Source organism: Cydia splendana, chromosome 20 (genome assembly GCF_910591565.1).
Source record: "Cydia splendana chromosome 20, ilCydSple1.2, whole genome shotgun sequence".
Taxonomy (NCBI): Eukaryota; Metazoa; Arthropoda; class Insecta; order Lepidoptera; family Tortricidae; genus Cydia; species Cydia splendana.
The window spans coordinates 6,633,487-6,654,348 of record NC_085979.1 but is presented as its reverse complement, the minus strand read 5'-3'; the positions used below and the strand labels follow the sequence as shown (position 1 = coordinate 6,654,348).

Here is a 20,862-nt window from a genome sequence, read left to right as displayed (position 1 = left end):
TACTTCGCTGGCTCAGCAACCCGAAGTGGATCTTGGCCTCCGACACTAGATTTCGCCATTCGTTCCTGTCCTGTGCGATCCGACGCCATTCAGCCGCTTGGATGTCACACAGGTCTTTCTGGATTTCATCGATCCATCGGTACCTAGGCCAACCATCACATTAAAATTCCACGCCAACCAAGTAACTACGGGAAACTATTACGGAAAACCCTGAGCAAGAACTACCGAAACCTAAACAGCGTTTTTACTTAATATATAGGTACACTAGCGACCCGGCCCGGCTCCGCACGGGTTACACAAAACCTTAACAAATTATACACCTAAACCTTCCTCAAGAATCACCCTATTGATAAGTGAAAACCGCATAAAAATCCGTTCAGTAGTTTTTGAGTTTATCGCGAACATACAAACAGACAGACGCGGCGGGAGACTTTGTTTTATAGGGTGTAATTTTTATAGGTGTGTGATAAAAGATAAGATAAAAAGATAAAACAATAGTTTATTCAAGTAGGCATATTACAATGCGCTTATGAACGTCAAATAAAGCTATACCGGCTCCAACCGGTAAAATTCCTAATGATAGGTATAGGGCCGTCTTAAACTATGCTGGGGCCCCTCGGCACATAAGAATTGGGGCCCTTTTGGAAAGTAAAGCAAGCTAATTAAACTAACATTTTTCTATTATGATCTTCTATTTATTATGGGTAATCAAATATACTATTACTGTCTGTCCTTCGGGGTACCCTGAGGATGGGGGCCCTGGGCACGGGCCCCGTGTGCCCTTATGGTAAAGACGGTACTGGATAGGCAGTACTTTCCGACACGTATAATATCTACCAACGAAATCCATTTAAAACCTCAAAGTCTAAGTTTAGAGCGAACATTCCAGCGGGCCCGTAAAAACCGCGGCCCGCGGTGAAACCTTTTAGTCGCGCCGCCGCCGCCGCCATGCCAATAATAATATAGGTAACCATTAAATAAACCGACTTCACGAAATATTACTTATGCCATAATTTTATGGTCTTCATTGGAATATCACTCTTCTTCCTCGCGTTATCCCGGCATTTTGTCACGGTTCATGTGAGCCTGGGGTCCGCTTGACAACTAATCCCATGATTTGACGTAGGCACTAGTTTTTACGAAAGCGACTGCCATCTGACCTTCCAACCTAGAGGGGAAACTAGGCCTTATTGGGATTAGTCCGGTTTCCTAACGATGTTTTCCTTCACCGAAAAGCAACTGGTAAATATCAAATGATACTTCGTACATATAAGTTCCGAAAAACTCATTGGTACGAGCCGAGGTTTGAACCCGCGACCTCCAGATTGAAAGTCGCACGCTTTTACCGCTAGGCCACCATATCACTATACACCTATATAAAACAAAGTCCCCCGACGCCGCGTCTGTCTGTTTGTGTGTTTGTTAGTATGTTCGCGATGAACTAAAAACTACTGAACCGATTTTCATGCGGTTTTCACCTATCAATTAAGTGATTCTTGAGGAATGTTTAGGTGTATAATTTGTTAACCCGTGCGAAGCCGAGGCGGATCGCTAGTGGAATTATAAAAACTACCTAAATCACTAGGTTACAGTACTTTACTTACAGTCAGCAGCAGAAGTTGCTAAGCGGGCGAGGTGTTCAAAATTACCTTGACACGCTCTTATTCACTTTGATAATAAAGTCGCTCCAAGATCATTTTGAACACCTCGCCCGCTTAGCAACTTCTACTGCTGACTGTACCTTACAACCCATGTGCAATTCCCTCACCTCAACTTGTGTCACCCGTTGCCATGGTTACGTTCTCCTGGGAGTCCCGGGTCACTCTTGAAAGATTATAAGTTATATGCCCTTTCCTTAAAGGGCATAGGTAGGATCCTATAGAAGTGATATACGCGTGCCTCCGTGAGGGACAAAACATACGCAATGCGACACTATGATTGGTCGAATTTATTTGTTGCCCACCATAATATTCACAAAATTTACGGTGGGGAATAAAAAAATGTGAGACTGTGACAAGGACAAACAATAATAGCGCTTCGCTGCTACTCCTACTGAAATATACATAAGACTATCCCGTTCGGTCATTTCCCCCCACCCCTCATGCCTGAGCCTCTACCATCAGTTTTGACATTGACATAACGCTCACGTCTACGTAATTTACTTTCTGTACATCTCGCTTGCACTAATATGCGAGTACGAGCGAGATGCATAGAAAGTAAGTTACGTAAACGTGAGCGTATATGTCAATGTTAAAACTGATGGTAGACGTACTGATCCAGTTATATAGGTACTAGATTCATTTCATGTTATAGGGTCATCTTCTAGCTCTGCCAACTCTACTTTGTATCCTGGCTGACTGGACAAACTGTCATTGCGGTCACTTTATACTTAGAAATAATGATCTAAACAATGATTTAATTAATTACCTACATAAATAATGACGTTATACCTGGTGTAAGACTTCAGAAAAGGGGAGTTACCGGATACCGTCGTCGGTATAGAACGCTGTTTACCCGCCTGCGCGGCGCAATGAGGGTAATGATTTCACTAGAACAGCATTTCCCATACTATGGGTCGCGACCCATTGGTGGGTCGCGAGTGAATATTGAGTGGGCCCTGGAACTACTAGGACATCTGAGCGTTACGTACAAATAATATTTTATGCCCCTTTTTAAGTCGGCCAAGAGGTGGGTCCCGAATTTGGCAGTTTTTGTTAGGTGGGTCGGAGCCCAGTCGTTTATCCCAGCACTTTGGGAACCACTGCACTTGAAGGTTGTGAGATATTACAGGGGCTTTTCATTGACGGAAAAGCGCTAGTGGCCTAGCGGTAAGGCATGGTTCCAAAGCGCTTGTGGGTGTGGGAACTTCGAACCCATGCACGAATACCATAATACGGAATTAATACCTTATTGATTTATTTAGAAAAACGTCCGGAAGACACAGCGTAGTCCCCAGACTAGATGGACCGGCGATCTGGTTAAAGTCGCGGGAAACCGTTGGTTGAGGGCAGCGAATGACCGTTCGTTGTGGAAATCCTTGGGGGAGGCCTTTGTCCAGCAGTGAACGTTTTTCGGCTGAGATGATGATGATTTATTTAGAAAAACGTCGAATGAAAACAAAAATTTGCTCACCCGTATGTTCGTTCTCTGGCTTTTTCACCCGACTTCCAAACGAGGATTGTTTGATCAATTTTATTAATAGGTATAGGTAGGTAGGTATAGCCGCGTGAATAGTTATTCATCTCAACTCCTCAGCCGACGCCTAAAGCATCTTCGAGATGTCGCAGCAACCCTGAAATACGCCACAGATAAGTTTTCGTGTAAATGGACCTAGAATTACTTATCTCTGCCAAATAAAAAATAATGCGTCGTATGAGGAAATTAAAAGATGGCACCAGAAAGAAATGATTGGCGATTACTCCACCGACAAGAGCAAAGCTCTTAAGTTATGATACAGGGCGGACACGCCATACATCAAAAATCATTTGCGTTTATATGTGTGCGAGGCACGTCTGTACACGCATCATTGTGTATGTGTGGGTAAGTCGCTTTACTGAGAGGACGCCAGAAGTCCGCCAGATTCATGTCGCGGCCAGTCGCGGGGCGAGGTAATGCGAGTCGGGGCGGGGGGGTGCGAGGCCGTTCTATATGATAATACTATTACTTATTCTGTGGTTATGATGATGATGATGTAAATGTAAGTTGCGATTGTCCGAGCGGATTTCCTGCCGGAACTGTAGGCCGATAGCCGTGGGAACGTCCGTGGAGATATCAGCTAAGGATACTATGGACATGTGCTCGTACACACACAATACGTACATTATCGTGTGTAGCGAGTAGAGTATATTGTAAACTGAAATATACTGGTAATTCGCCCCGAAATGAGAACTCGCGGTTCGCCAAAAACTCTATAGAGTAGATTCATAGACATCTTTTTTTTAATTATTAGCCTATGTGTGTGTCCCACTGCTGGGCAAAGGCCTCCCCTCTCCCTTTCCCATCCTCCCTATGCTCATACTGAGCAAGATCCCGCCAATCCTACTGGAATGCATCAAATTTATAGACGTCTATTAAATCTATTTCACTTTGCATAAAAAATTTGGAAATTGAAGAAGTCGCCTTGAGCCTAAGTAGTTGGGTCAGTCGCTTTTTCTTTTTCACACCACCTATTCGGAAAAGAGCTTTTTTTTTCTTTCCTCCCTGCTATAGTTCGTTTTTTTAGCATTCTGTGGCCCTCGTGAAAAAGGGTACAAGTCTTCCGCGGCTTAGGTGTAAAAGGGCATAAGTGTTACGTGGGACTTACACCCTTTTACACCTGCGCTGCCCAAAACTTATACCCTTTTTCACTAGAGCCACAGCATTAGAAATAAGGTAAACAATCTTGATGTCTTTTAATTGAAAAACACATTTTAAAAATAAGTTACGGCAAATATGTAACTATTATGCATCTAATACGATCATTTATATTCTTCTGCTTTCATAACTAAAAGACATGTCAAGATCGCTTACCTTCTTTGAAGTTCTTTCTAATGCTAAAAAAACGAACTATAGGAGGGATCAAAGTAACACTTTTCTGTTCTAGCACACTATTTTTAATTTTGTTTTTGCACATTATTTTTTTAGCTTAAATAATCTGTTGTGTCAACACTAAGGTTTTTTTATTTTCCTCATAGTTGATGTGAAAAGCAGTATGTGTCACACGGTATCAAAATTATTTCGTCTTGGGCGTTAACACTTGAATCCCTCATTACGCTCGGGATTCTACTTTAGAATCCCTCACTACGTTCGGGATTCTATTGTAGAATCCATCGCTTCGTTCAGGATTCAATGTACGCCCTTGACGGAAATATATCATTTTGATCCCTTGTAACACAAACTACTATAGTATGAATGTACCTACTAACCCCTATGTCCTACCCCATCACCCTACTATTTGTACCAAGATGAAGAAATGTCCCACCGCTACTGAGCAACATCGTGGCACGCGAAGCGAGGCGTTTGCGTGGTCTACTTAAATATATCTCTGTGGCAATATTTTGAAAACGGATTTAAGGAAAACCGGTAGCTAATTTTATAATAGGATGTGTGCAATAAACAGGTGTTGTCTAAGTGTTGATTTATCAGTATTTTCCGCATTGACGGGATTAATAATGAAACAATGCAATATAATTAATTCGAACAGGTTTTTATTGTTATTTTTGTGAATGTACAATATTTACACATATCATTATATTATATTAATTGAATAGTTCCTTCAATTTCTCTAGGATCCCATGATAAGACCATGGGTGACATCTTTTTAATGACAATGGAATCATCTTTGAAACATAATAAAATTGCATTGTACCTCTGGAAATCGGGGAACACACATATCTAAACAGAAATAAACAAAAAGATTCCATCCAATTGAGAACCTCTATTTTGAAATGGGTTTAAAAAAGCATGAAATTTTTAGCGATTTCGACTCGGCGTGGCCGAAAGCTAGACATTTAAGAGGCAACAGAAGTGGTCATTTCTCCATACAAACGTACTCGACTGTTTCCTCCGTGGTTTTTGATGCTGAGCAATGATTTTTCAACACAGATTAGGATTATTAATATCTGTGTCGGATTGTTTAACTTTTTTGATATTATTGTTTTATAAGGCCCTAGAGCACCTCTAACATTCGTATAAGAACGGCCTAAAATACTAGGCCGCAAAGAGGAGCATGGTATTCAAAACTGACATTAATTAGCGTACAAAGCAAAACAGTCCGACACAGATAATTTCATTACCATTTAGATCTCAAAATTTCGTTACATTTGGTTAAGTTTTAGAGGAAACAGTCGAGTACGAAACCTCGTGCTTTGAGATTCTTACGCAGGATTTTTCGCCTAACCTGGCTCCTTATCGCACTATTTTTTGGAGCCGCTTCCGTTAGCGAGACGGATATATTCACCTAAAATATTTAAATTTCAGCTCCCGTATCCTCTTAATATTTACATTAAAGCTTACCCGTTACGATGGTCTCCTCATTTTCTTGACAATCCAATCTGACTCCATTATTTCAGCCCATAGAAAGTTTAGAAGCAATATCATCCCTCTTCCTCACACCCTTCGGACAAGCGACTGACGTCTCTTTCATTTCCAAAGCTATCCCATTCGCACTCCAAATATCACCCTTCAATATACATATATTATGTAACACACAGCACGCATTTACATGCCGTTGATTCGATTTCTCGTTCAAAGTTAACCCACGATTCAAAGATTCGAATCGTCCTAATAAAGAACCTAAACAGTAATGAATAACAAAAGACGAACGAATTTCCTCGTTAAAAATCCTCTGTGTCTCAATATTTTCTTCATGATAAGGCACCATGAGGTTTTCTTGTAGTGAGTAAGAATTGTTAGCTATCAAATGGGTGTTTTTTGGGATGTTTTGGTCGTTGAGGTATTGTGCGAGCACGGATTGGTGGTTAGTTCCGGCTGGTGCGATGTTGCAGTGGATTATTCTATTTTTGGAGTCACATATTACCTGAAACAACCACAAATTTCATATTCGGTGCTTGTAACCACTGTTAGACTGCGGGCCAGGCGCTAATCAATCAATCAAAGCATTTTTTAATGTTCTGAAATAAAGATATTTTTTTTTTTTTTTTTTTTATTTTTTTTTTTTTTTTCAGGCTATTAAGGCCCATAGATACATACCTTACAAACTAACATATACACCGTGTTTTTATTGAATTCCGTTAACTTCGGGGTATATATAGTTAAGTACGTTTATAAGAACTAAATGGCATAGTTAATTTTCAAAAAAAAAATTTTTTTTTGTTTTCTTTTTTGTTTTTTTTTTTTTTGTTTAAAAAGTAATTAAATGTAGCATATAGCGTTGTTGTAACACGGGCATTACATTTAACTCAACCAAACAATTGAAATCTGTGACATATCAATGTCATTTCGTACATCAATCGACCGAGATACACGCTTGTAGAGGCCTTATAGGAAAAAAATAAATTATGGATTATCTCCGAAATGGAGTTAATTAGAACATCGGTGTCTTTGAGAAAGTTACTTGATTTAAGCTCAGGAATGCACCCTTGAAATTAACGGAAATCAAAAAAAACACGGTGTATATACAATTATAAAAAACTTAAATACTAAAAAATCATTTTCGTGACGCAGTTTTCTGTTGCGGCGTCACTTGCTCTGGTGTAGGATTCGGCAGATTCCCACGGAACCGCCGAAATATCACACCCTTCGGCCAAAAGGCCGTGCTCGCGATGGCTTCCAGCAGCGGCCGCGGCACGCGCACCACAAACGAGCTAATTTCGTTGGTCATAGCATCCCGGGCGATAACTCGTCGTATACTGGTTAAGGGCGATGCGTAACCAACCATCGTGGACGTCAGCTGCCGCTCCGTTGATGGATTGATAGACACGGCAGCCACCCAAACACGTAAAAAAACAACGGGTTGCACTCCGGGAGTGCCGACAGAAGTCAAGAAAAAACTCAATGACTAGTCCAAAATGTCTGCAGCACTATGTATAATTGAGCCATCCTCCTTTCTATTGAAAAACTTTAGTTCCGAAATTGCTGGCCAGTGAGCTTAAATTTGTAGCGTTAATTGTTTAAAATTCGAATAGAAATTGTAAAGTAACCTTGCAGACCTCGCATCTAAATATATTTGGTGATGATATTTTGAATTTTATTCACCAGTACTAGAGTTCACTTTTATTAGCCATTTCATCAAGATGTAGCTTTATTCATGGTCTAATAAAACATGGTCTTCCATTCCCAGAGTGACACGCGATTACGTCACAATAACATTGCCACTTTATTTCAACATAACATGTTACATGGGTACATTATACCTATGGTTAATAAGTTAAAATATTTCTTTATAATTTTATAATTTTCATTTATATGTATTTTAGCTTAAATTTTACAATAACACGTCATTTTTAATTACTCGTTAGCAATATCTTCCGATTCACGAAAGAAATTTCAGACTTTCGGGTAATTCTGTTTATACTACTGGTACCACAGGATAGCGCTGTGGACATTTGACAATTCGGATCTAGATAACTTCATGCCCTGACCGTCATCCTTGTCGAACACGTGTTAATTGTTATTTCCTTCTCGCTCAGTGTCAGCAGTCGCAGTGTTTTCCAAACTTTTCACGTCGTAAGCTTGGTAATTAATGTGTAACTGTGAATTAGTTTTTTAAACGTTTGTCTTGTATAGATAAATACAGTTTAATTTAATACATTAGATTTGTTTTATTTTACTATGTTTCTACATGAATAACTTAAAATTAATGCCGTTAAAATAATTTTCACCGTTGGTTAAAATTCTCCCACATTTCAAAGTTTGAGAACCTGTAAACAGCATGATGACGTAGGCGCGTGTCAGTTAGGTCATACGCGAATCTCGGAATGGAGTACCAGGCGGAGTATATTATTATACCATGGCTTTATTGAATTATATTGGAGTGATATAAAGTTAGAATGTAACTGTGAGATCCTCGTATTTCAGCCCGTACAAGATTAGAACATTGAGCTTTATTGCTTAATATAAAAGTCCAGTTTTAAATAATTGACCTGATTATGATACGTTATGACTAAAGTTCTTTGGTGAATAACATTGTCCGTCACACATGACGTCACCGCGTTACGCTGTCTCGAGTTTATCATTTTTTCCCCACCTCAAAAAGTGCTCAGCGCCGCTAAAGAAGTTTTCACTTCAAAATACCCACTGTATGTAATTGCATGAATTCCATAGTAATTTAAATTGTATTTTTTCTTACTTACTCGTAATGCATGTTAATTATAAGATGTAATGTTTTGAAAAGATGTGTCCCGCCGAGTTTGTTGCCGGTCCCATATTGGGATACCCTCCTCAGTCCAATTGAGGGGGGACTTAAATCTTCTCGAGGCAGGCGTGTAGGGTTGGAGTAGACGTGTGCGCCGATTAAAAAATGATCGGCGGCGGCGTTTGCCAAAAAATCGGCGGCGGCGGCGTGTTTTCGGCGTGAAATCGGCGTGACCTTGACTTTCAGGTTTCTTAAGAAAAATCATTAAATTGTTGTTTTTCTTGAAAATTTTATCAATCCAGGTTGCTGGTCAGAGAACTATACGTTACTACGTATAGTTTTGAATAGGCTGTGAGTAAAATAGGGTTTGTAAATCAATATAGGATATGTATAATAACTTGCATTAAGGGGTAAACTGGTCAATGACATTCGATCCGATCGGTAACCCTCCATTTTCTCATGATTTCCATGGCTTATCGTATTATTTAAAAACGTCGTACTTTAACACACTCCATAATATCCTTAAAATTTGGCATAGTGACACATGACATAGTGACACACTGCTATGGCTTCCTTTTACCGGATAGTGACATTGCTTGATTTCGGAGTAAACAATTTGTATTTAAGAAACAGTCACGGTCATAATCGTATTCGTTTATTATTTTAAAGCAATTTAAACATTCAACTGACTTGCACGCGCACTCATTTCGAACCTAGAAATGAGTCCGCGCGAACGTTTACTAGGAAACAGGTCAAACCTGCATAATGCGCACCTGAAAAACCAAAATGAAGATATAGTTCCGCCGGCCGAATATTCGGCGGCCGGATACCGAATATTCGGCCGATGGTCAGGCTGAACATCCAGTATTCGGTATCCGGCCAAACAACCATCCGTTGCATCTCTAGTATCTTCTTTCTCGTTTTCTTATTACTAAGGATCGCGACCACAAGTAATTTGTCTCCATTTCGTGCGGTCATGTCATAGGACGTGTGGACTGCACGGTGCAGACTGCCGCAAGCTGACCGACCTCTTCATAACGTTCGTCCATCTCACAGATGCTCCAACTCGAGCACGTTTGCCATTCATTCGGTCTAAATTCATGTGTTTCTCCACATCATGCGTTGGATAATATGTCCAATGAATCTAAAGGTTCTCCCATAGCATGTTGTGATGAGTGTCGATATTGAGCTCTCTGAGAATGGAGGAATTTGTTCTTCTAACTGTAGCTTTTAGGTATTAATTGCATGTAAAAATACGCAAGTAAGTATAACGGGTTAGCACTGATTGACTAGCACGTTATCTTTTCGCGGATTAGCAAAATAATATTTTGGTTTTAATTTGTAGCTTCTAGCGCCAACCTTTGCCAGTTCACACTTTTTGAGGCTCCATGATTCGGCAACCATACTGGAATATTGAAAAGACGACATCTCGTACCAAGCGCACTTTAGTTGCACGTCGAATACCTGTGTTCTTCCAGATCTTGTCGAGGTTAGCCATGCCAGCTCTGCGGCGTATCTAGGCGATGCAACCACCGGCATTGTTTATTAAACCAAGATACTTATACAAATTAGCTCGCTTTTTCGTAATCGCCGAGTGCGTCGGTAACTGGCAGTATGTTTGCCCTGTCTACTACCATTACGTTGGTCTTGGAATGGTTGATCTTTTAAGACCTCTCTAAAACTTTCATCTTGAATTTTCTTCAGAAGAGCCGCCATTTCGATGAATTTCTTGTTGCCATTTCCAGCTTGCACATTTCTGCGGGGCAAGCATTTGCGCTAATCGCCAGATTGATAGTGAATCTGCAGCGTTGTCACTCTTTCTCTCTTTTTCTATTTCGCGACATTATTGGCACACGACTTTTTTAGGAAACTCAGGGTCTCTAGAGTTTTCGTACATGAATGTTCTCAGATGTTTGCTGGACTCCACTACATGAGCCCTGTGTTTTCGTTGCCTAGTTAATTGTAAGTGTTTTCATGACGGAGCATTCTGCCTTCATATATGGAAACAATCCTTCTTTTCATATTATCGCTCTCTCATCTTTCTTGACGGTGAATACTTAGGATTACACAGTCTCTTTAATTGGTGTGTCAAATAACTTGTGCAACTGGCTATTCTGTTTCATTTAATTAATAATTGATGTATATTTGACAACTGTAACATATACAATACAAAAAGAAACATATTGTAATCCAAATACCAACTTGGAATAGCTAATTAACAACACTCAAGGTCACGCCGATTTCACGCCGATTATTTATCGGCGGCGGCGGCGTGGCAAAAAAGCCCGGCGGCGGCGGCGCGCCGGCGCGGCGCACACGTCTAGGTTGGAGCCGGTGTAGCTTTATTTGACGTTCATAAGCGGATTGTAATATGCCTACTTGAATAATAAACTATTTTTAACCGACTTCCATTTCATAGAAGGAGGAGGTTCTGTATTCGGTTGTGGCTGTTTTTTTTTTTATGTATGTTCATCGATTACTCCGAGACCCGTGGGCCGATTTGAGTACTTAATTCTTTTTTTGTTCGACAGGAGGTACTTCCAAGGTGGTCCCACATTAATCTGGTGCTGTTCTGATGATGGGATCCATGAGAATTGAGGGAACTCCTCAATTTTTAAATGCACATGTAGGGTGATTTGGGTGTTTTCTTAAGCAACTCGAGCATTTTCTCTCGAAAACCACCAATTTGATGAAGTGGACCTGATGATGATGATTGTTTTGATGATAATCATGACGATTTCTTAAAATGTACGACGTTCAGCGATTATTCCGAGACCCGTGGTCCGATTTGAGCAATTCTTTTTTTGTTTGAAGGGAACTGCCTCCAAGAGCGTCCCACATTAATCTGGTGCTGTTCTGATGATGGGATCCGTGAAGAATTGAGGGAACTCCTCAATTTTTAAAGGCACATGTATGGTGATTTGGGTATTGTCTTAAGCAAATCAAGCATTTCCTCTTAAAAACCACTAATTTGATGGAGTGGACCTGATGATGATGATTGTTGATGATAAATGATGATGATTTTATAAGTGTAGATTACTCCGGAACCCGTGGTCCGATTTGAGTAATTATTTTTTTGTTTGAACGAAGTTACCTCCAAGGTGTTCCCATAATATTGTTGGTTATAATCTGGTGACGGAATTCATAAGGAAATGAGGGAACTCCTCAATTTTTACAGGTACGAGTATGGCGACATCGTTGTTTTTTATAGTAACTCAAACATTTCCTCCCGTTAATAACCCATTTGATGAAGTACAACTGTAGCCTTACCACGAGTTTGACACTACATCTTCGCTATCGTCTTCGTAACTTACTTTCTATACATCTCGCTCGCACTAATAGGATGCCAGTACGAGCGAGACGCATAGAAAGTAAGTTACGCACTCGCTAAGCTAATATGTCAGTGTTAGACTTATGGTAAGGCTACTGAGGAGTCGGGAAATGGCGGTTGAAGGGTTGGTGGTTCAGGCTTCAGGGTCGAGGGGTTCCGTGATCAGGGGTTGATGTGCTGTGAGGTTGAGTGATCTGGGGGTTGAGGGATTGGGTCAGTGGCGGGGCGGAGGATGGATTTTGTGTTTGTGCACTGTAGTGACAGGAATGATTACGAATTTAGTGATACGCATCATTATTATTTTCATTCATGCGTCACGCGTCACTCATAAGCTGTTAACAATGCCTTACAATTAAAAATGGAAAAATAAAAACTTTTACAAAAAAAAAGAAAACCGACGTCAAAAAGGATAAAATAAAATATAATCCGTTTTTAAGTATATGCGTTACTAACTGATATGTTTGAAGTCGGTGCCAAGACAAATAGTAACAATACCGGTCAAAAATAATTAGCTTTATGTCTATAAATCACATTACAACTGTACTAATAGGTATTATAATAGTGAAAGTAATTCTGTCTGTCTCTTTGTCACCTTTTCAGCTAAACAACTGCCATGTAAACTGGTGAAATTTGCCATGCAGATAAAAAGTTAAAGCCCTGTAGATGGTTCTTGAATTGTTTTATATTTTGAAATCAAGTTCTGTGGATAAGAGGCGGGAAATAACTCAGTCCCAATCCCACACCTGAGTACTATGGACAGTTCGAAAATTAGTAAAAATTGCTGTTTAAAAAACATATCGGCAATCGCATTGGTTTTATACTAGTACCAACAAACATGGTACGGACTGCGCCAAGGTGGATTGACAGTGGGTTCTTAGGTATCTACAGAAAGTATGATAATTGCTGTCGTGTAAGGCAATCCTTGTTATGGCAAACATTGTTACCGGATCGCCCTAAAATCATGGTTTGTTTCAAATTTAGCTTGGCACCGACTTCAAACATATCAGTTAGTAATGCATATATACTTAAAAACGGATTATATTTTATTTTATCCTTTTTGAAGTCGGTTTTCTTTTTTTTTGTAAAAGTTTTTATTATCTTTATTTAATAAAAAAAAACAGTTGGTTGTATCGCGGTGGAAAGACATTAACTACTTACTACTAGTACTATGTACGTAAATCCTTACTTGAAGCAACACGCCTTCCTTAGCCTCCTTATCCAAAAAGTTCAGCCGACAATAGCCAACATTGCCCACAATCCCTGGAAAGCCGGCAATAGACTCAAAATCCTTGGCTATGGTATTGGCTTGGGCTATGGACGGCCACTGTAAGAAGCCCGGTGCGAGGGTATGGAGCAGATTGATCACTCGGTTGGTGCAGTTGTACCCTGTAGACTTCTTCATATTGAAGGTGGCGCTCGCGTCTCTATAATTTAAAAAGATTGGTTAGAATCGGAAACTTAAACTTGACTTTTCGCGTCAAGAAAAAGCTTTAGACGGGGTAAAATTGTCTCTTCTTCCACAAATGGTGCGCCCCACGAAACTTGCGACAGAACACATGGTCATCGCGTGGGTTTATTTCTTATGTTTCAATACTTTTTTACCTAGCTCAGAAGACAGGGACTTTACCACCACCAACACCATATGTACCTACTGGTATTTCTCAATAAAAATATTCATTTTTTTTTTCTCAAACAAACGAAAATCATCCTAATTTACTATACAACAAGAATTAAAACCAAAATATTATTTTGCTAATCCGCGAAAAGATAACGTGCTAGTCAATCAGTGCTAACCCGTTATACTTACTTGCGTATTTTTACATGCAATTAATATTCCCACCCTCCCACCGCAAAAATAAATACGCAAATAAATATAACAAACCACCACCAAAAGAATAAACCTCGACACGTGTTTCGCCTCTCTACGAGGCATCCTCAGGAGTTGTTGACGGTCTGACGCCCGGCAACGGAATGACCTGTCTAGAATGGTCGGCCATATTTATACCTTGACCACTCCCCCTACCGTGCAAGTGTGAGTGAGATGGAAAAATTCGTAATAACGGCGATGACGCAACATTCAATTGTTCGTTAAGAATCATGCCCCTATTGTTGTACCTAATTATTTCCAGTTGTTCCAGAACACCCAAACGCAATCCCTTTTCGCAAACATGTAAAATATCAAAAGAATGATTCTCAGATAAAGTGTGACCTGTATCTAATAAGTGCTTTGCAAAATTGGACTTCTCTGGATGGTTATGTCTATATGACGCAACATGCTCTTTATACCTAGTAGTGAAACTACGGCCCGTTTGCCCCACATACACTTTATTGCAATCGTCACAGGTAAGCTTATAAACTCCAGACTTTTTCCCCATTCTCGATCTTATCTTTGCCATTGCAAAGCTTTGAGTGCAAAGTATTATTTGTCTTAAAGGCCACAGGAATGTCGTTAGACTTCAAAATTTTGTAAATTGCATCAGACAACTTGCCAACATAAGTTATGCTCGCTTTATATTTTTTTATCGGTTCAGAGGATCGTGCCGCATACAACATAGTGTTGACCATACTATTCCGCTTTTTCCTGATGATACCATCCACAACAGACTTATCGTAACCATTCGAAACTGCTAAGTGATAAATATTATTTAATTCAATCTGATAGTGTTCATCAGAAAGAGGCACAGTCAACATTATGTTACATTATTATTAGTTAATGTTGACTGTGCCTCTTTCTGATGAACACTATCAGATTGAATTAAATAATATTTATCACTTAGCAGTTTCGAATGGTTACGATAAGTCTGTTGTGGATGGTATCATCAGGAAAAAGCGGAATAGTATGGTCAACACTATGTTGTATGCGGCACGATCCTCTGAACCGATAAAAAAATATAAAGCGAGCATAACTTATGTTGGCAAGTTGTCTGATGCAATTTACAAAATTTTGAAGTCTAACGACATTCCTGTGGCCTTTAAGACAAATAATACTTTGCACTCAAAGCTTTGCAATGGCAAAGATAAGATCGAGAATGGGAAAAAGTCTGGAGTTTATAAGCTTACCTGTGACGATTGCAATAAAGTGTATGTGGGGCAAACGGGCCGTAGTTTCACTACTAGGTATAAAGAGCATGTTGCGTCATATAGACATAACCATCCAGAGAAGTCCAATTTTGCAAAGCACTTGTTAGATACAGGTCACACTTTATCTGAGAATCATTCTTTTGATATTTTACATGTTTGCGAAAAGGGATTGCGTTTGGGTGTTCTGGAACAACTGGAAATAATTAGGTACAACAATAGGGGCATGATTCTTAACGAACAATTGAATGTTGCGTCATCGCCGTTATTACGAATTTTTCCATCTCACTCACACTTGCACGGTAGGGGGAGTGGTCAAGGTATAAATATGGCCGACCATTCTAGACAGGTCATTCCGTTGCCGGGCGTCAGACCGTCAACAACTCCTGAGGATGCCTCGTAGAGAGGCGAAACACGTGTCGAGGTTTATTCTTTTGGTGGTGGTTTGTTATATTTATTTGCGTATTTATTTTTGCGGTGGGAGGGTGGGAATATTAATTGCATGTAAAAATACGCAAGTAAGTATAACGGGTTAGCACTGATTGACTAGCACGTTATCTTTTCGCGGATTAGCAAAATAATATTTTGGTTTTAATTAGTATGGATTTCCGCAAAGTAACGCCTGATTCTATTCACTATACAACAAGATACAAATTATAAATAGGACATTGACAGACGTATTTTTATCAAAATATACCTAATTGTGATATTATACACCGTGTTTTTTTTTATTTCCGTTAATTTCAAGGGTGCATTCCTGAGCTTAAATCAAGTAACTTTCTCAAAGACACCGATATTCTAATTAACTCCATTTCGGAAATAATCAATAATTTATTTTTTTCCTATAAGGCCTCTACAAGCGTGACCACTTGCCTTAGGGCAGGTTTACATATTGATTAGTGTTTAGAATGAGTTCATACATTTGCTACTAAACTTACGAACAATCTCGGTCGATCGATGTTCGACATGACATTGATATGTCACAGATTTGAATTGTTTGGTAGAGTTAAATGTAATGCCCGTGTTACAACAACGCTATATGCTACATTTAATTACTTTTTTTTAACAAAAACCAAACTTTTAAACCAAATTTTTTTAACAAAAAAAGAACAAAAAAAATATTGTTTTTTGAAAATTAACTATGCCATTTAGTTATCTTAAAGGTACTTAACCATACCCCGAAGTTAACGGAATTCAATAAAAACACGGTGTAGAGTAGGTAAACCGGTCAAGTGCGTGTCGGGCCACGCATACTGGAGGATTCTGTATTCAGTCACCTGCAATAATTTGTAACACAACGAAGGCCGCAAAATTATCTGACACGATCTTATTCATTATTAATATTATTATTAATCTATAATCTCGCCGCTCTAGGCCCGGGCCTACTTGGCCTTAGGGTAAATCCGCCACTGAGGGTCCCGTTTTTACGCTTTGGGTACGGAACCCTAAAAAGTATTGTATTAATGTATTGAATTAGAAAATTTCACTTGGCTTTAGAGTAGGGTTGCCGGTACGCCGGGACATGTCCCGGTTTGAAGCACAGTGTCCCGGCGTCCCGGCCGATAAGAAAATTGTCCCGGTTTAAAAATCATAGTTATTTAGTAGGGGGCTGGACTTGGTAAATAATAATATACCTACATTTCTACGTTTCATATGGCCAAAATAAAAAAAAAATGTTTTATGGTACCTACTTTTACCTAATGTCCAATATCAGTTTCTCAGACACACAATAATTAGATGATTATGTAAATTATGTTATTTTATAGCTTTTAAAGTCTGTAATGTAGAGCTCGAATTTCAGGCTCCCAAGGGCCTAAAACCTCATCAATGGAACTTCGGCCCTCCGAGTAACTCTTGTACATATGACACATATTAGGTCCTTACCTATGAAATTGGCGTTTTTGTTCATAGATATAAGTCTGATCCTAGTTTTTTTTTTTTTTACAAAAGTACATACACAATTACAATAAAACTACAATATGATTTCGCCAAACTGCTTGACAGCAATTAATTGTTATTTTTTATTGTTAAGTGTTCAGAATTAAGCCTTGAAAATAGGTCTTTTCATGTGCTGTCGGTTCGAGTATTAAAATTACTTATATTTTTCTAATGGTACCAATTTTCAAGAAATGGAGATATTGAAAACATACCTTAAAGGTGTCAAAAATTACTGGAAAAATTTTGTTTGGTTTGAATTAGCCATCAAAAAAATATCCGCAAAATTAATTGTATGGAAATTCGTGTTTCGTTGAAATTCTCCGAACAAAACGCCAATTTCATAGGTAATGACCTAATATTATTGTTGAGTAACACTAGCGCTGCTTTCTTACAGCTCGACCTTCAGTGTCGCTTAATTTTTAACAAATATAAAAATTTGATTTGAGAAGCTTGGCCTTTTGCCTCGCATGAAAGCTCACCGCGCTGGTTATAAGTACGCTTCGGGCTTATTAAGTAATGTGGAGATTTCTGAGCTCGACCTTCAGCCTCACATTTTACCTAAATTTTTGGTTTGTCTTCCAAATCTCGTCTTCTTCAGCTTAGCCTTTGACCTCGCTGCGCCAAGCTCGGCCTACGGTTTCGCTTTTTAATACAATGGACATTGGTTGGCGTCTATGCTCTAGCTGAGCTTATCCTGAAGCACGGCTTCGACCTCGCATGAAAGCTAGCCTCACTGGGGAACTTCGGATTTTTAGGCCCGGCCCAGCCTTTTTAACACGCTTTCACAATTTTGTCAAAAAAATTTCGCGCTCGCTTCGCTCGCGTTTTTTGCTGGTTGACCCTGAATTCCCTGAATCTACATGGTAGCTTGACTGGTCAATGAATAATAATTTAAACACATGGAAAATTTATCTCCGAAACTACTGTGCTAAAATTTTGAAAAAAAAAACAAAATAATTATTTACCTATCTATAGGAAAACCTATTAGAAATGTGCAGTCAAGCGTGAGTCGGACTTAATTATAGACATTTCACTCACGTTTCACATGAAAAAATACATTGTTACAAATTGTGTAACCCTTTAAACGCGACGCGAGTCCGACTCGCACTTGGCCGGTTTTCTTTAAATGTCCCGGTTTGAGTCCCCACACTTATGGCAACCCTACTTTAGAGGGGTGTAAAGTCAGGAAATTGGAAGACAATTGGAAGAAATTTATTTTATTTAACAAATAAAGTAAATGCCTTTCTTAAACAAATAAAGTAGCATTTCTTTTGTCTCATTTTCTCAAACAAACTTAGGAAAAAATGTATCCTAATAATCCTAATAATAATCCTAGTAATATATCCTATAAGCAGTTGTCAATATATTAAAGGTAGGCGCACTAGCTTACATGGCAGGCGCACTTTGCGCCCCTCAACTTAGGCCTTTCGAATGAAGTGCCACATATTGATTCAGTAATTAATTCAGTTCACATTTTTAATTCTGGATACAAGTGTACCGTATCATACCTGTAAGTATTAGAAGAGGTCAACTTGTGTACGGCAACCATGATCTGCAGACGAGCATCGACCATCGGCATCCCATAGCACTGTCGACGTAGCCCTGGAGCGAGAAGCTGGTACACAAACTCCAAGGTTTCTGCTGACATCCTGTAACACCAGTAGTATTTCAGTCAGCTGTTTCGGTGCTCAGCTTATAACTGCTCTGAGAAGGCGTTAGGATATTGGACAACCGCTTCTCCGTACAATCATACATTGCTTAAGTGGGTCCTGTGATATCCATGGGCGACAATGACCGCTTCCCATCAGGCGGCTCGTTTGCTGACTATCACATAAAAAAAAACAATCATAGTCCCCACAGGCAACTAATACTCACTCAATATTGCATTGTCATCTGATTCAGAGAAATCAGGAAGCGGGTCAAATTTAGCTTCCAAGATTTGACCCACACTGACTAATAAACATACAGGGTGAGTTAAATAAAGGCCTGTAAAAATCAAACTAAGCGGCATAGTTTTATAAAATTCAGAGAGGAAAAAGAAGACTATATTTATATGAAAAGAAGGTCACAGGATGTTATCCCCTTTCGTCTTAAAGGCACAGTCACAGAATAAATAATAGTACTACCGTACAGAAAGGACACTTCCTACAAAACCAAAGTTTGACAGCGATTCAGGGTCAAATCATGATATCCCTTTCTAACTTATGGCACTATCCCTTTCGGCTAATTAGGGTTGTCAAAATTCAAGTCATTATCTTATCTGTGGCTGTGCATACAAAGGTACGTCAAGTGGTGCCAACCCTAATAATTGCTCGGAGCAATGCTGTAGGCTTGTGTCGGTCATGAACTAAGAACTGTTAAGAATGAAATCCCATAAAGGACCGAAAGGAACTAAATCTTTTTACACACTCTTAATCGGTCTTTAGGTCCTTTAGTTCAGTGGGATGGGTGAGCGCTTGACATGAGTGAAACAGAAAATAGACTGAACAAAATGGTTCACAATGACGCTCGCATGAGTGTGAACGCGATAAAAGAGTGACAAACAGTCCTAAACCCGAAAAGTATGAAGAAAAATCAAATAGTTTTTCTATATTTTTTATTTTATTTTATTGTGTCTAGCTTTTTGATGTTTTCCCGTCATAAAGTATCATAGAAGTTGAATCGTAATTCAGTTGCCAAAGATTTAGAAAAAAACTACTGTAAAATCGATTCGTAAATTCCCAGCTCTCAAAAACTGAACTGAACTAAAGGAACTAAAGACCAAACTAGTTTGTTTGACCGATTGACCGAGAGCGGAGCGCTCTCTGTAGTGACCGAGCAGGCCCAAGCCTACAATGCTGAGCCGATCGGAGCCAAGTTTGCCTGAAGTCGGGAGTGTCTCCCCACTGGCACAGTCTTAGAGAGCAATATGGAGAAAGCATCATTGGAGTCATGCATTAGGGAGGCACAACATCAGGTTTGTTGGACAGTGACAATTCTGTTGGTTAATTACTGTCTACATATGATAATTTAGGCATTTTTTAGTTTACAAGAAAGTAAAAGGTTATGGTGAATAAATTTTATAGAAAAGGTAACTCACTTTAAGAACATGCTGTATTCATCCCCACTCCACTTTGGTATAGACAAGGCAGTAACCATAGTTCTATCTCTATCCTTCGAATGACTATCATTAGTATCATTACTATCAATATCATATTCATTTAAAAGAACATCCATATCGTCATCACTTGAGTCCATGTCCATTTCTAAATACGCATTAGTGCATAGAATCAAGGCTTTGGCTATTTCTTCTTTATACCGTTCTTTTGAATTCATTTTGCAAAACTGCAACTTTTTTTTAAAACTTTAAACACAACCGCCTGTATCAGGCGTTTAAGCTAAATAATAAGCGTTTAAATAGATAGACTAAAGTGCAATAACGAAAGTTATATAACACAGTAATTTAACAAATCATAACTTAAATGATATTTTCTATAAATTTCATGTTTTTATTTTACATAAACAAAAACAAAATACCGGTGCATTGACAGCTGTCACCATTTTAATGTGTAGTGATGTAGTCTGATTACAGTGAAATTATATCGATTTTGAGCGATTATCACGATCAGTGACCTATTTTATAAAGCTACAAGTTACAATTTACAAGCGGAAGTCTCTTTCTAACCCTATGTGTTAGAACGAGACTTCCGCTTGTAAATTGTAACTTGTAGCTTTATAAAAT

The 20,862-nt window shown here is 39.1% G+C and overlaps 1 protein-coding gene across 1 annotated transcript; it reads right to left on the bottom strand.

Annotated features, from left to right (window-relative positions):
• Nucleotides 1-2: 2 nt before the first annotated feature.
• Nucleotides 3-20,621, bottom strand: LOC134800912 (putative nuclease HARBI1). The gene is made up of 6 exons (XM_063773445.1): nt 20,221-20,621; nt 18,650-18,790; nt 13,312-13,549; nt 5,995-6,517; nt 3,133-3,292; nt 3-143 (listed from the first exon to the last, which is right to left on the bottom strand). Exons 1-4 carry the CDS (start codon nt 20,454-20,456, stop codon nt 6,047-6,049), a joined length of 1,086 nt encoding a protein of 361 aa, XP_063629515.1. The 5' UTR covers nt 20,457-20,621; the 3' UTR covers nt 3-143; nt 3,133-3,292; nt 5,995-6,046.
• Between the last annotated feature and the right edge of the window lie 241 nt (nt 20,622-20,862).

Coding starts and splice junctions, on each gene's coding strand:
- LOC134800912 (XM_063773445.1), bottom strand. CDS start 20,456: ATGAATTCAAAAGAACGGTATAAAGAAGAAATAGCCAAAGCCTTGATT. Junction 18,791..20,220: donor GAATACAGCATGTTCTTAAA/GTGAGTTACCTT, acceptor CTGGTGTTACAG/GATGTCAGCAGAAACCTTGG. Junction 6,518..13,311: donor AGGAAGGCGTGTTGCTTCAA/GTAAGGATTTAC, acceptor TGGTTGTTTCAG/GTAATATGTGACTCCAAAAA.